The 13,198-nt window shown below is 34.9% G+C and overlaps 1 protein-coding gene across 1 annotated transcript; it reads left to right on the forward strand.

Annotated features, from left to right (window-relative positions):
- Positions 1 to 9,553: 9,553 nt before the first annotated feature.
- LOC143626295 (uncharacterized) lies at positions 9,554 to 12,542 on the forward strand. The gene is made up of 8 exons (XM_077096434.1): positions 9,554 to 9,625; positions 10,528 to 10,602; positions 10,714 to 10,797; positions 10,865 to 10,934; positions 11,033 to 11,124; positions 11,231 to 11,272; positions 12,241 to 12,321; positions 12,426 to 12,542. The coding sequence occupies exons 1-8, from the start codon at positions 9,575 to 9,577 to the stop codon at positions 12,501 to 12,503; spliced, it is 573 nt and encodes a 190-aa protein (XP_076952549.1). The 5' UTR covers positions 9,554 to 9,574; the 3' UTR covers positions 12,504 to 12,542.
- The last annotated feature ends 656 nt before the right edge of the window (positions 12,543 to 13,198 follow it).

The raw sequence follows: 13,198 nt of genomic DNA on the forward strand, positions 1-13,198 counted from the left end.
CTCTTTAAACTTTGTAGAAAAATAATTGTATTTGGCACTACTTTATAATATGAGGAATTCGAGAAAGACCGAAAGTTCTTTTTTTTTACGGAATTTACACAACAAAATCCTGAAACTTTCGGTAAGATATAACTCTTTTACAATATTTTCATTTATAAATTAAGGTAAGAATAAAGATCAAAGATACCAAAATAAGGGAAATAAATGAGTATTAAAATGTATTGATTGTGATTTATGGAGATATTTATTTGCAATATATGAAGTATGAACCAATAAAAAAAAATACCAAAATCTAAGTGAGAAACCAATTGCAATATAAGACTGAGTTTAACAAAGACCTGTCTCTATAGCAGTTCTTGAGTAGAAGAAATAATCAAAAATATTGAAATATAAACACAAGAAACACTTAAGTGTACCCCAAGATGTAAAATGATCACAAAGTCTTGATTTTTTCCAAAGAAAATCAAGAATTGGTACACAAGAAGCTTCCTAGGTCATTAACAGACGTCCTTGACCGTAGAGCATGGTCTTACACATCCATCTATATCAAGGACGACCGTCGTGGAGGTAGCACCCCGCAACATTCAACCTAAGCATCGTCTTACACATCCATCTATATCAAGGACGACCCAATTAATAGACGTCCTTGACCGTAGAGCATGGTCTTCCTTATTTTATAACTAAACTCATCTACCGCAGCAACGTCGTTGTGGTTTTCGCTAATGCTTACCAGCGAAATCAAACCTAGTAAGCAACATATATAACGTATTGCTTGAAATCAGTTCTTACTTTCTTTTTTTTTTCAGAAAATGTTAAATAAAGGTAAAATCAAACTCATGAACAATTTCTCTTCTTACAAATTTAACCTTTTTTACTTCTATCGAAGAAAAAGAAACAAAAATGAGAGTGTTTGCGTAGCCTCTTGGCGCCACGCTCCATTAATGGTTGCGTAGATTCATCTTAATGATTGTATTTTTCCTATCTGATGATTTATTCTTTAACATTTTTCTAGTTATGAGTTCATTTGAGTTTTGACTGGGGCATTGTACTAAGGTGTCAATTTACTATACAATTAGATATTTTGTGAAAACTTGATTAGAGTTTCTAAATGAAAAGACTGAGAGATCGGGTGTAAAAGAACGAGTATATAAAATGGGTCATGAAATTTTCGAATATTGACTATCGTCGATGATAAGACTAACACATTATGGTTTAAAAAACAACAAAGACTATATCCGAAATTTAAACATTATCAAAATATCATAAACATAATATATAGGTAAATTATAGGAATCATTTATGTAATTTATTTGAAAAAAATTAAAACAATAAAACACAATTGTTTTGATGAACGACAAAGAGTTTATTTGGTCAAACGAATGCAGCCAAACTACAGTTGGGCTCCCTAGCCTCCTTTTGTGAATTTGCTTTATTTATATTTGCGCGTTATAAAATTACACACTTACTTTTCCTAGTTAAAATACAAATATATTATACAAATAATAATATAAAAAGGGTATTTATATTTTCCTTGCATGGAAAAAATGATTTCCATTAGATGGTTAACTGATTAGTTTAAACTTTAAAGTGATAATTTAAAATCCTAATATGAGTATATGATAGGAAGCAAACACTCATTCATGTTAAACTTGTCTTACTCGACAGCCGACGTTGTGTTAGAGGAACCGTAGTTTGATTTTTGGACCAATGATGGCATGGACGAATCGACGATACATAATGGTTAATTCATACGAAAACCAAAAACACGAGATTATGATTAAACAAAACCTAACATGTCCAAATCATGTAAAAGGTGCATATGACTAAATTTGTTAATTCTTTATAACGCGTAGTGTCGTATATAAGAGACTAGTACTAGACAACATTGCTAGAAGTAGGGTGTGTTTTCTTTTTTTTTTTGGCAAAATATATAATTATCAATTCAGTCTTCATGAAACATGATGCTTATTATTATTATTATTATCAAGTTAGGTGCCGCAAATTCTCATTTGAGTTACTTGGCGGCACCTTATTGATAATGAACAATTTATATAAAGTAATTTAATCACCTTATGACATAAACTAAGAAGTTAATTTATATATAAAAGTAGTAGCGTGTGATTAATGAGATTTTATTAAAGGGTTAATTAATAGTATTGTATATTAATGATAATTATCTTGTTATTCATAATTCAAATATATGTAAATATATCTCTAAAATAGGGGATTCCATGTATTATATATTGACATTGGTTAATGAGAAGAGGCGGGGGATTTGATCCATCTATTATGGTATCATAAGCCAATCGATCTCCTTCCTTTTCTCTCCTTCCCATCCTCCGCTACAAACCCTAACAGCCGGCCCTACCATCGCCGGCAACCCCTCTTCTCATCCTCCAGTTCAATCAGCGGCTCCCATGGCATCCCTTATTCACCCAGCCATCACGGTCACCAACATTAAGAACTTCATTCCGATCACTCTCGATAACGAGAGTGCTCAATACGTAACTTGGTCAGAATTATTCAAAATCCACTGCACGGCTTTTCTTGTCGCTGACCATCTCGAGCCGAGACAGCAGTCCTCGTCTTCCTCCTCTGCGGCTGCTAACAAAGATAAAGAACAAACCCACACTTCAAACTTACACCTTTCTAACCGACCCAATACACCCACAATATTGGCACTTAACCACAGACCACACTCCATCACCTAATCCCCCCACCAACAATCCACCTACCCGATCAGATCCCCCACCCCCTACGGCTACTGTACCAACTCCCTTGCGAGTTTATGGTCGCCGACCACCTAACAAAACTCAAAACTCAGTCCCCACACTTAATACCTCCACGACCCAACCCACACATACTAACCCCACACTTACTACGGCCCAAACCAACCACAACCCAAACCCAACAATTAATCCTATCCCTCCTGTGGAAAATATTCCCAACCCACCCACCGTGCAAACCCCACTTACTACTACCCGCACCATCCATACCAGATCCATGGACGGAATTTCGAAACCGAAACAACAATTCAACCTAAATACCACCGCTATCGCCCCAATTCCCCGTAACCCGACTGTTGCCTTGTCTACACATGAATGGCGCCAAGCAATGAATATGGAATTTAATGCCCTTATTAAAAATGGAACATGGGAATTAGTCCCGCGCCAACCACAGATGAATGTCATACGAAGTATGTGGTTATTCCGGCATAAATTTCATTCGGACGAGTCCTTGGAAAGATACAAGGCGCGGTTGGTTTGTGATGGTAGAAACCAACAACTGGGTATCGACTGTGGGGAAACGTTTAGTCCTGTCGTAAAGAAAAACCCTACAATGGCGACGGTGGTAGCCTCCGGTGAAGAAAATGGTGGTGGCGGCGGAGTTGGTGGTGGTACCGATGGTAGTAGTGGTGGTGGTTATTAAGTGGTGGTGTTGTTGATAAAGTAGGGTGAAGGAGGAATGGAATGAAAAAAAAAATGAAGGGGGGTGAGAAGGAATGGTTTTGATGAAATGGGATTCCATGTGTAATGAATTATTCCATTCCATTGACTAACCAAACACCACTTTTTTCATTTCCACGTAATGAATCATTCCATTCCTACTGTCATTCCTGCATACCAAACGCTACCTTAATGTGTCTACTAACAAAACCCAAAAATCGAACAAGAAATATGTTGAAATATGTTTAAGTTTAATTCGTGTAATTAAAATATTGTAAGTTTTAGTTCTAATATTCTAAGCTTGTTTTGTTAATGAGGTTTGGTTAATGGGTTTGGAGCTAATCTAATGAGACTTATAGCTGATGGGCTTGGATAACTATTGGGCTTAAATTAAAGTTAGAGTTATCATCCGGAGCATAGTCTGCACATATATGGCTTCATCTTCCTATATCAAAAGCTCTAAGCGAGAATAGATGATCATCGTCTTTGATCGTTAATGGAGTTTTGTATCGTCTGATTTGTTTAGTTTTGTATGTTATCAGTTTATGATTTGTATCATTAAAGAACTCAATAGTTTTGTGAGTTCTTCTAGGGTTTGGTGGTTTTTTGGTTTGGGTTTTAATATTTTAATAAAGATTTCCATTATCGTTTTATCACTAGTTCTGCATTTTTCGATTAAATCTCTGTTTCTGACAAAATACAATTCCTAATAGTGTACGCTACACTCAACATTAAACATTTCAAAATAATTTGAAAGTTGAAATGCTAGAATTAAAAGACAATGCAATAATTAAAATAAATATATTAGCATGCTTTCATTTATCATTGGTAAGACAAAGAGAATCTGAATATACTTTTTTTTTCAAGTATGTTTACTCATTATCTCATCAATCAATAGTTGATCAACTACATCAATCTTTCTTAAAGAAAATGATCATATATAATCTTTTAAGTTTTGTGACGACTAAATTGCCTTGTCTTTATCCAAAGAACGAATATCTTGAAATGAAACTCAGGTTTAACATTGGAAATTTAACAAGAGACATGAACTACATCATCTACCATCATAAACAAGTGTAAATATTCATAGAACTCCCCCAATTCCTCATTTCCTCGTAGCTCATGAAATCATCATAGAAAATTTAGGGTTTAAAATACTTACCATTTTATTTCCTCATAATCTAAGATGGAATAATGCTTCAACACTTTAATTAAACCTTCAATTTCATTAAAATCAAAACCTTTGTACCCAAACACACACATAGTTAAGACTCGTGTAAACATATAGGCTATTACACCTCATTAAATCTAGTTTTAGATTTGTCATCTTTAATCCCTTTAGTTTTAATCTTTAATCATTTCAACTATAAGTTTGTATTGTTTATATTTTTTTAAGCACATAACCTATAACAATATGTTATAGAACCTATATTATATATAACACCCATACAAAATTATATATATATATATATATATATATATATATATTATTACATTAGAAAAATCGGTATGCCACACGTTGACCAAAAAAAGGGTCGTTTCGTTTCTTTAGCTAATCATCTCGATTTTGGTTGTTCAGATGCTCCTCCATCACACTCTTCTATTAGAAAGAAGACCTGACCATGAGTCTTGTAAAAACTTTCGGGCTCACAAATTCGTGCAGCCGTTTCGTCCTATCTTGTCTTTTCAAACCACAAAAATCTAATAGTGTGAAATCCAACAACTATGGAACAAGTATCCATGCCTTAACACCACCGTTCTTGACCACCATGGATAGTATGGCGACAACTAGGGGTGTGCACAAGTCGGTTTGGTATTAGACCTACATAATCAAAAATCAAAATGCCGGTTTTGTGTTTTTGATAACCGTTCAGTTTGTGGTTTAGCTTTTTTGATCAGGTTCGGTTCCATTTTTCAGTTTGCCATTTGTGTTTGAAAATTTTGGCCTAAAAGAAAAGGCTAGCCAAAAATAATGAAATTGAGAATACAATTTTTTGTTAGTTAATAATTAGATTATTATTATAAATTTGGGGTAAAGTGTTCATGTTAGACGCTTAGACTATATATTAATTAATAGGGTTAGGTTTAAATAAGAAGTTTGATTTTTCTAAAAAGGTTAGGAAGGAAGGTATTTTAGTCTACTGCTTTATTCTTAAAACCCACTTACATTAATCTCAAAACTCAGTTACATTAATCTAAAAAACCTACTCACATAAAACCCACTTATATCTTCATTCATCTCCTACAACTAGGGTTGTTTAAAAAGCTCGCGGCTTGCTAGAAGTTTGCTCGAAAAAAGTTCGGAAAATGCTCGGCTTGAAAAAGGCTCGAACAAAAACGGCTCGGCTCGTGGCTCGGTGTTTTATATATATATATAATTAATAATATATATGTGTATATATATTATATATATGTGTGTGTGTATTAGTTATTAGATGTTCTATCCCATAAACCCAAATTTCATTTTCTTTCATCTGTCGCCTCCAAGTCCGGCCCTCCTGCATCCAAAATTCCACAGCCCTCCAAGTCCAACCCCCTTCACTTCGATCTTCTACTGCCATTGGAGATTGGAGAAGGATTCCTTCTTCAATTTCGATCTTCTTTAAGGTATTATTTCTTCATCTTTTACTGGTGGTTCACTTCAATTGATTATTTGTTCAACCTTTTTGGTTATATAAAAATGAAATAGATTGTTCTAGGGTTTTACTACATGCCATGGTTATAATGCCATTAGATGCTCTGTTAGTTTCTATAACAAAGTATTCTTGTATAGTTGGATATAATGTATGCTGTGCATAATGTCACATAATTGATCTTTGTAGGATGTCTTCCCTCAAAGAGTCAATTGGTGGTGCCGAAACACCAAGTATTGATACTGTCGAGTTAAGTGATGAAGAAAGTGTTGAGTTAATAGCAAAAGAAAAGGAAGACGAAGATCCAGCAAATGATGAAGATCCCGCAAACGATGAAGATGGTCGAAAACGAAAGTATTGAGTTATTATTTTTATTTCGAGCCAATTCGAATCGAGCCGAGCTGTCTTGTTTTAAAACCGAGCCGAACTCGAGCTCATGTTTCAGCTCGATTTCGAATTCGAGCTCGAGCCGAGCCAGCTTGACGAAAATTCGAGCCGAGCCCGAGCCAACTCTGGTTCGGTCTCAGCTCGGCTTGTGAGCAGGCCTACCTACAACTACCACCACTCCACCGCCCACCGCCACCACAATCGTCACCACCTCACCGAAAAATCTCTGGAAATTTCGCCGAGAAATTTCACCGGAAAATTCGTCGGAAAGTCACCGGAAAACAATCCACGGAAATTTTCGCCGGGAAAATCGCCAGAAAATTCACCGAAAAATAGTCGCCGGAAAAGGTCACTAGAAAACAGCCGCCGAAAAACATTATGAAAAAAACACAATGTGAAAAACACAATGGAGAAAACACTATGAAAAAAACACAATGACAAAAACACAATGGAAAAAACACTAAGAAAAAAAAAACATAATGAAAATACAATGTATAACAAAATTTTGTAAAACACAATTTTGGTAAAACACAATTTGTAAAACCCACTATTTTTTTTTAATTTTTATATAACAATATGGTATTTATGTAAAAGATAAAAAAACACCCATTATTATGGTGAATTTGTTTTTCAATAAAAATGTCGTAAAAAGTTATGGACGTTTTATAATGATAGTGGTTTTTGACATGTGTCTTGTAAGTGGAGAGAGAAAGTTAACAAATGCGTTATTCCTTTTATGTTCTTCTCCTTATTTCATAGTTGATTCCTCCTAAATTAATATCAACCATTTATGTTTAAAATCAATGACAGAATTACAGAAATTGTTCTTTATCTTTCATACAAATTTCACTCGTGGTCCCTGATCTTCAAAATTGATCTTTTTTGTCATTTACGTTTTAAAATCCTTCAGCGTTTGTCTTTTTCGCCTAGCTAGTTAATTTTTCTCGTTAAGTCAGGTCATGTGTCTTGCATATGAGGGTAAATTAATCATTTTATCTATTAAATTAAAAAAATGTTTTAATGAATAAAGAAAAACAATAAAAAAAAATTTAATATATTTATTCCCGTTCTCTCTCCACCTTCTTCTTCTTTCTCCGTTGCCATCAAGCTCTCCGGCAGCCATCGCCGCCGCCGTCTTCTCCGACAAAGAAAACCACCTCCACCTCCACTCTTACCGGAAACCACCAATAACAACACCACCTCCGATCAGCTATTTTTTTCCGGCGATTGTTGTGGTGGTAGTTTGATGATAGAGCCCCACTGTAATCATCACCCTCCACCACCAATTCATCCGCCATAGCAACAACTACCACCATCGTTGTCAGATCTTTAATTCGATCCAAGAACCCATCTCAAATTTGTTTAGGTTAGGTTCCGACGGGGGCTGAATTGGGGCTTAAGATTGCGATGAAAGGGAGTTGCGGCGACGGTGGTGGTCGGCAATGGTGGCAGCGACGGTGGTCTCCGGCGATCTGTGTAAGGTGGAGGTGGTTTTCTTTGTCAGAACACTCGCATGAATGTTTCATGACAAACCCACGAACTGCAACTCCCCGTTGCTGTCATAGACGGCGTAAACACCGGATTCCGCAGGAAAATCGGCGTCAGATTCTACGGTTTCCGATTCCGACAGCTTTCCGACGGCGGCAATGACGAGATGGAAATTACGATGACGGTGTTTAAAGGTAACTGAAGGAAAGATGAATGGGTTTTGATGTGGAAAGATAAGGTGGGTTTTAAGGGGGAGATGGAGAGTGAGCGGATGGTGAAAGATGCTGGTGGCAGGTTCATGGCCGCCATTGATGCATCTAGGAAAAAAGAAAAGAAAATGAGATGGTTTCCTTTGTCGGAGAAGACGGCGGCGGCGATGGTTGCCGGAGAGCTTGGTGGTGGTTGCCGGAGAGCTTGACGGCAATGGAGGAAGAAGATGAAGGTAATTGAGGAAGAAGAAGGAGGTGGAGAGAGAAAGAGAATAAATATATTAAGTTTTTTTTATTGTTTTTCTTTATTCGTTACAACATTTTTTTTAATTTAATAGGTAAAATGACTAATTTGCACTCATATGTAAGGCATATGACCTCACTTAACGAGAAAAATTAACTTGGTTAGGCGAAAAAGACAAACCCTGAAGGATTTTGAAATGTAAAGGACAAAAAAGATCAATTTTAAAGATCAGAAACCACGAGTAAAATTTGGGTGAAAGATAAAAAACAATTTCTGTAATTCTGTCAAAATCAATTGACTAGATTACTTTTTATCATTTTTACAAAACCCATATTTCCTATTATAACCTAACCCTTAACTAATATAAATCCTTTATAATTTAAATTAAAAATATAAAGATCTATAAGTGAGGTTAGGTATGGTTTTAGTTACAAACAAAACCGAACCGAAAGATCAATTTTTATGAAAACATAAAACAAAATCTTTGGTTTTTGTTTCAATTAAGTTTTTTCGGTTTTAGATCAGCTTTAGTATTACGCACATTTGCACAACCCTAATGACGACCACTAGTGTCCTTTCCTTCACCTTTTTTTTTCGTTTGCATCTCATAAGTCGGGATAGACTCCTTTACTATCTCGGTCGTCGAATCAACCAATAGAAAATCAGTCTCATCTTCAAACACGTGATTTTTAACCAATCTCAATTGCACATTTTGCCTAGTATCTTAGTTAATTCATTTATGTATATAATTCAATATCGTTGTTTGTTCACCCAAGTGACAGTAGCATGACTTTAATTAAAAAAATTTTATCGCGACCATTGTTGTTTTTAAAATCCGTACATACCACCAGGTTGAACAGACTATACCGGATTTTAGTAAGACAACCAGCATCAAGAGCTCTATATTTTTATACAGTTTGCTAGCATATGGTACCGCTGGTAATTTTAAAAACATTAGATTAAACCGAAACCTATTCTAAAACCAATAGATTTTTTATATGAATAAAATCTATCCTCCCTTCAATTCAGTTGTGAGAAAGAGAAAAGAATCAATGGCGAACCAGGTTTGATTTTTTAACCCGAACCCGTAATTTAATATCCATATTTAGTTCACCCGGATACTGATTTTGTTGTTGTTAGGCAAAGATAATACTGGGTTCTTCATCAATGGCTCATAGAAGTATCTTGCAAGAAATGGGTTTTCATTTTACTGTTATGGTGAGTCATCATATATCCATATTTGGGATTTTAATTTAATATTGAATGATCTTCAACTCGGTTCGGTTTAAAAAATGAAACTTTTTTGAAAATATTTGAAGAAAATAGAACTGTATTCAAACACTCGATTTGTAACTTCAAATTGCAAGATGTTAATAAAAGATTTTTTTTTAAGGTTTTTAAACCCATTTGTTTGAATTAACAAAATATTTAAGCCCATTGAACAAAAATATCATATACTGCTTGTTTATATGTACACACTATATATATACATATACGTATCCATAAGGTGCAAACGAGCCGAGCCCCTCATGAGCTACTCAAGCTCTGAAACGAACCAAGCTTTTTTGAGCTTGAAGACTTAAATAAAGCTCATTTAGTTATCAAGTCTGAGCTCGAGCATTGTATGGGAAGCTCACTTAGGCTCGTCGAGCATTTACGAGCCTTGTGTAGTTTTTAAGATTTTACCTTTTTTGGACTTCTATGTATTAATTTTAGACTGCACAATCGAGCTCGAGCCGAGCTTAGGCTCGTTTAATGTTTTTTTCAACAAATATAAAATACTTAAAAAAACCTATATAAATTTATTAATAATAATAAATGAGCCGAGCTTGAAAAAACAACTTAGGAGCTGAGCTCGAGCGATAATAATACTTAAAAACATATATAAATTTATTAATAATAATACTTAAAAACATATATAAATTTATTAATAATAATAAAGAGCTTAAAGCGAGCCAAGCTCGAGCTCTCGTCAGTCAAAGCGAGCCGAGCTAACAAGCGAGCCACCATTGGCTCGGTTTCAAGCTGAGCCAATTCAAGGGAGCTTTATTCGATCTTTTTTCGAGTGAACTCTAAGCCACGAGCTTTTTGGACAGCCCTAATATCGGTTCGTGATTTAGGCTGCAGACATTGATGAGATGGCTATCAGGAGGGAAAAGCCAGAGGATTTGGTATTGGCTCTAGCGGAAGCAAAGGTATCAGAGAGAATATATTTGTTAGCGTTTATTATTATATCGTTATGATAGTTTGAAGATATTATTTGATTATGCTTCCTTTGTCATTATTTTTTATTTCAAATTAATTAGGCCGATGCCATCGTTTCAAGGCTTGGTATCGGAGGTCATAAGGAGGAAAATGCACACCCGACACTGCTAATCACAGCCGACACGGTATGCATTATAACTATTCTTTTTCGAGTTAAATATATTTTTTATAAAACGCGTATGAAATATGTAGGTGGTGGTGTATGAAGGAGTGATTCGGGAAAAGCCATCGAGCAAAGAAGAAGCGCGACATTTTGTTAAAGGTTTGTTCGGTTTGCTTGTTACCAGCTACTCATAATTATAAAATGTTAATGTGATATAAGTTTATAGCATCATTGGTCATTTTTGTTTTATTTTTTAGGATATTCTGGAGGTTGTGCAGCGGTTGTAGGATCTGTAGTCGTAACAAACCTTACAACCGGGATCAGAAAACGAGGATGGGATAGATCAGAGGTATTTTATTTGTTTTTCGGTAATAGGTAGATTATTTATGATTTAAAAGCAGTGTTATAAACTTATAATAATAAACTAAATTTGGCTGATTGTTCTTGCTGTGCAGGTTTATTTTCATGATATACCGGATGAGGTCATTGATAAACTGGTAATGTACAAAGAAAACAATACTCACTCCATTATTCCATGAAAATCGCAGCATTTAACTACACGAATAAAGCTAAAAGAAATGTTGAACTGTTAACTAAATGTTTTAAATAGTTAAAATGACAACAAAAGAGTAGGGTGTAAACGAGTCAAGCTGAGTTAGGGCTCGAGCTCTTCTCGTTGTGATCTCTATTTGTAAAGCTTGGCTCAGCTCCTTTATTATATATTAATAATTAATTTATATACATTTATGATTTTTTTATTTAACTTTGTAATTATAGTTTTTATATATAATACATAATATTTAGTTATTTTGTCATTATTTTATATATAAAAGAGAAAATTACTGTTTGCGTCCCTGTGGTTTTAGGGCGGAGACACAGTGAGTCCCTGAAAATTTTTTTGAACTGGTTGAGTCCCCGTGGTTTCAGAAATGAACAATTTGAGTCCCTGTGGTTTCAGAAACTAACAATTTAAGTCCCTGTGGTTTCAGTAAAATGAAACTTTACCCTGAAAGTTAAGTAACGGCAGGGACTCAAATGGTTCATTTTTGAAACCACAGGGACTCAACCAGTTCAAAAAAATTTTTGGGGACTCATTGTGCCTCCGCTTTAAAACCACAGGGACGCAAACAGTAATTTTCTCTATATAAAAATCATTATGATATGATATTAAATAAGAAGAATTATATAGTTATTGGGCTTTTTTTAGGCTCACGGGCCTATTTGAGATCGATAACTGAAACTCGTTTAAGCTCTGCTCGATTCGATTTCGAGTAGCTTACTGCTGACGAGCAGCTTAGCTTGTTTACACCTCTAAAAAACAATAGGATTTTAGTAGACCTGATGCCCATATCAGCATTATCAGTTCTTTGTAACAGTAAAATCGATTACAAGTAATTTCAAAATAAAAACCTGCCCGAAGAAAATATTACAAATTTTCACGGTTTTGATTTGGTTGGTACGGTAGATAGATGATGGGGTAACACTTAATGTTGCTGGAGGACTGATGCTCGAGCATCCGCTAACTGCTCCCTTTGTTGACACTGTGGTTAGTATCTTCCTATCAAACTCCATCATCATACATGCATCATACACATATCTATACATCATAACATGTATATAAGTTTTTATTTTTGAATCTCTGGTTTGTAGATTGGAACTGCTGATGGAGTTATGGGACTCTCGAAATCACTCACGCAGAAGTTACTTGACGAATCTATGCAGTCTTGATTAGTTGGTCAACTAGTCAACTGCAAGACTTTTAACTTCTATGAATATTTGAATACCATCTAATTCATTCCTTGGTCATCTTGCAAAAATATTTGTTGCATATGTGGCATTACTAATATTTTGTACTACTTCATGAAGGGGTCAAACTATGTGAAATTTGAATACCATCTAATTCATTCTTATATCATGAAGGTTCGGGTCTATTTCAGGTTGAACCCACAAACCCGTTAACCTAAACGAGTTAGGTTTGAGTCTGAACATCTTTCTTATAGCCCTTCAAAGACCTCTGAGCAGCCGCTTTTCTAGCCTCCAAATCTTTTAAGTTTATTAGTTGTTAGATGTTACTTTATTTTAAATTAACGAGGTAACACCTAAATTACGTTTATGTGTAGGAGGTTTTACCCCGCGTGATTATTTTCGGGAATCTAATATACCAAACATACTCATATTTGTCGAGATGTATGATGATAATGAATAGACTTAGGTAAGAACTCCCAGACTACATTGATAATTTGAAAACGCATAAAAGATTTGCTTTATGATCTATCTAATCTCATAAAACTGTCGGCGGAAATAAGAAAACATCTTGTATTTATGTTGGTGTGTCGTTTATTGAATTTACCATGAGTTTTACTGGTCACAATGATAAGCTTTGATAGTTGCTTTTTCTACCATAAAGTACATCATCATCATCA

The sequence above is a fragment of the Bidens hawaiensis genome, unplaced genomic scaffold (assembly GCF_021521415.1).
Source record: "Bidens hawaiensis isolate Kalapana, Puna unplaced genomic scaffold, B.hawaiensis_p1.1 tig00004357_1, whole genome shotgun sequence".
Classification (NCBI taxonomy): domain Eukaryota; kingdom Viridiplantae; phylum Streptophyta; class Magnoliopsida; order Asterales; family Asteraceae; genus Bidens; species Bidens hawaiensis.

Coding starts and splice junctions, on each gene's coding strand:
- LOC143626295 (XM_077096434.1), top strand. CDS start 9,575: ATGGCTCATAGAAGTATCTTGCAAGAAATGGGTTTTCATTTTACTGTT. Junction 10,935..11,032: donor AGCGCGACATTTTGTTAAAG/GTTTGTTCGGTT, acceptor TTTATTTTTTAG/GATATTCTGGAGGTTGTGCA. Junction 11,125..11,230: donor GAGGATGGGATAGATCAGAG/GTATTTTATTTG, acceptor CTTGCTGTGCAG/GTTTATTTTCATGATATACC.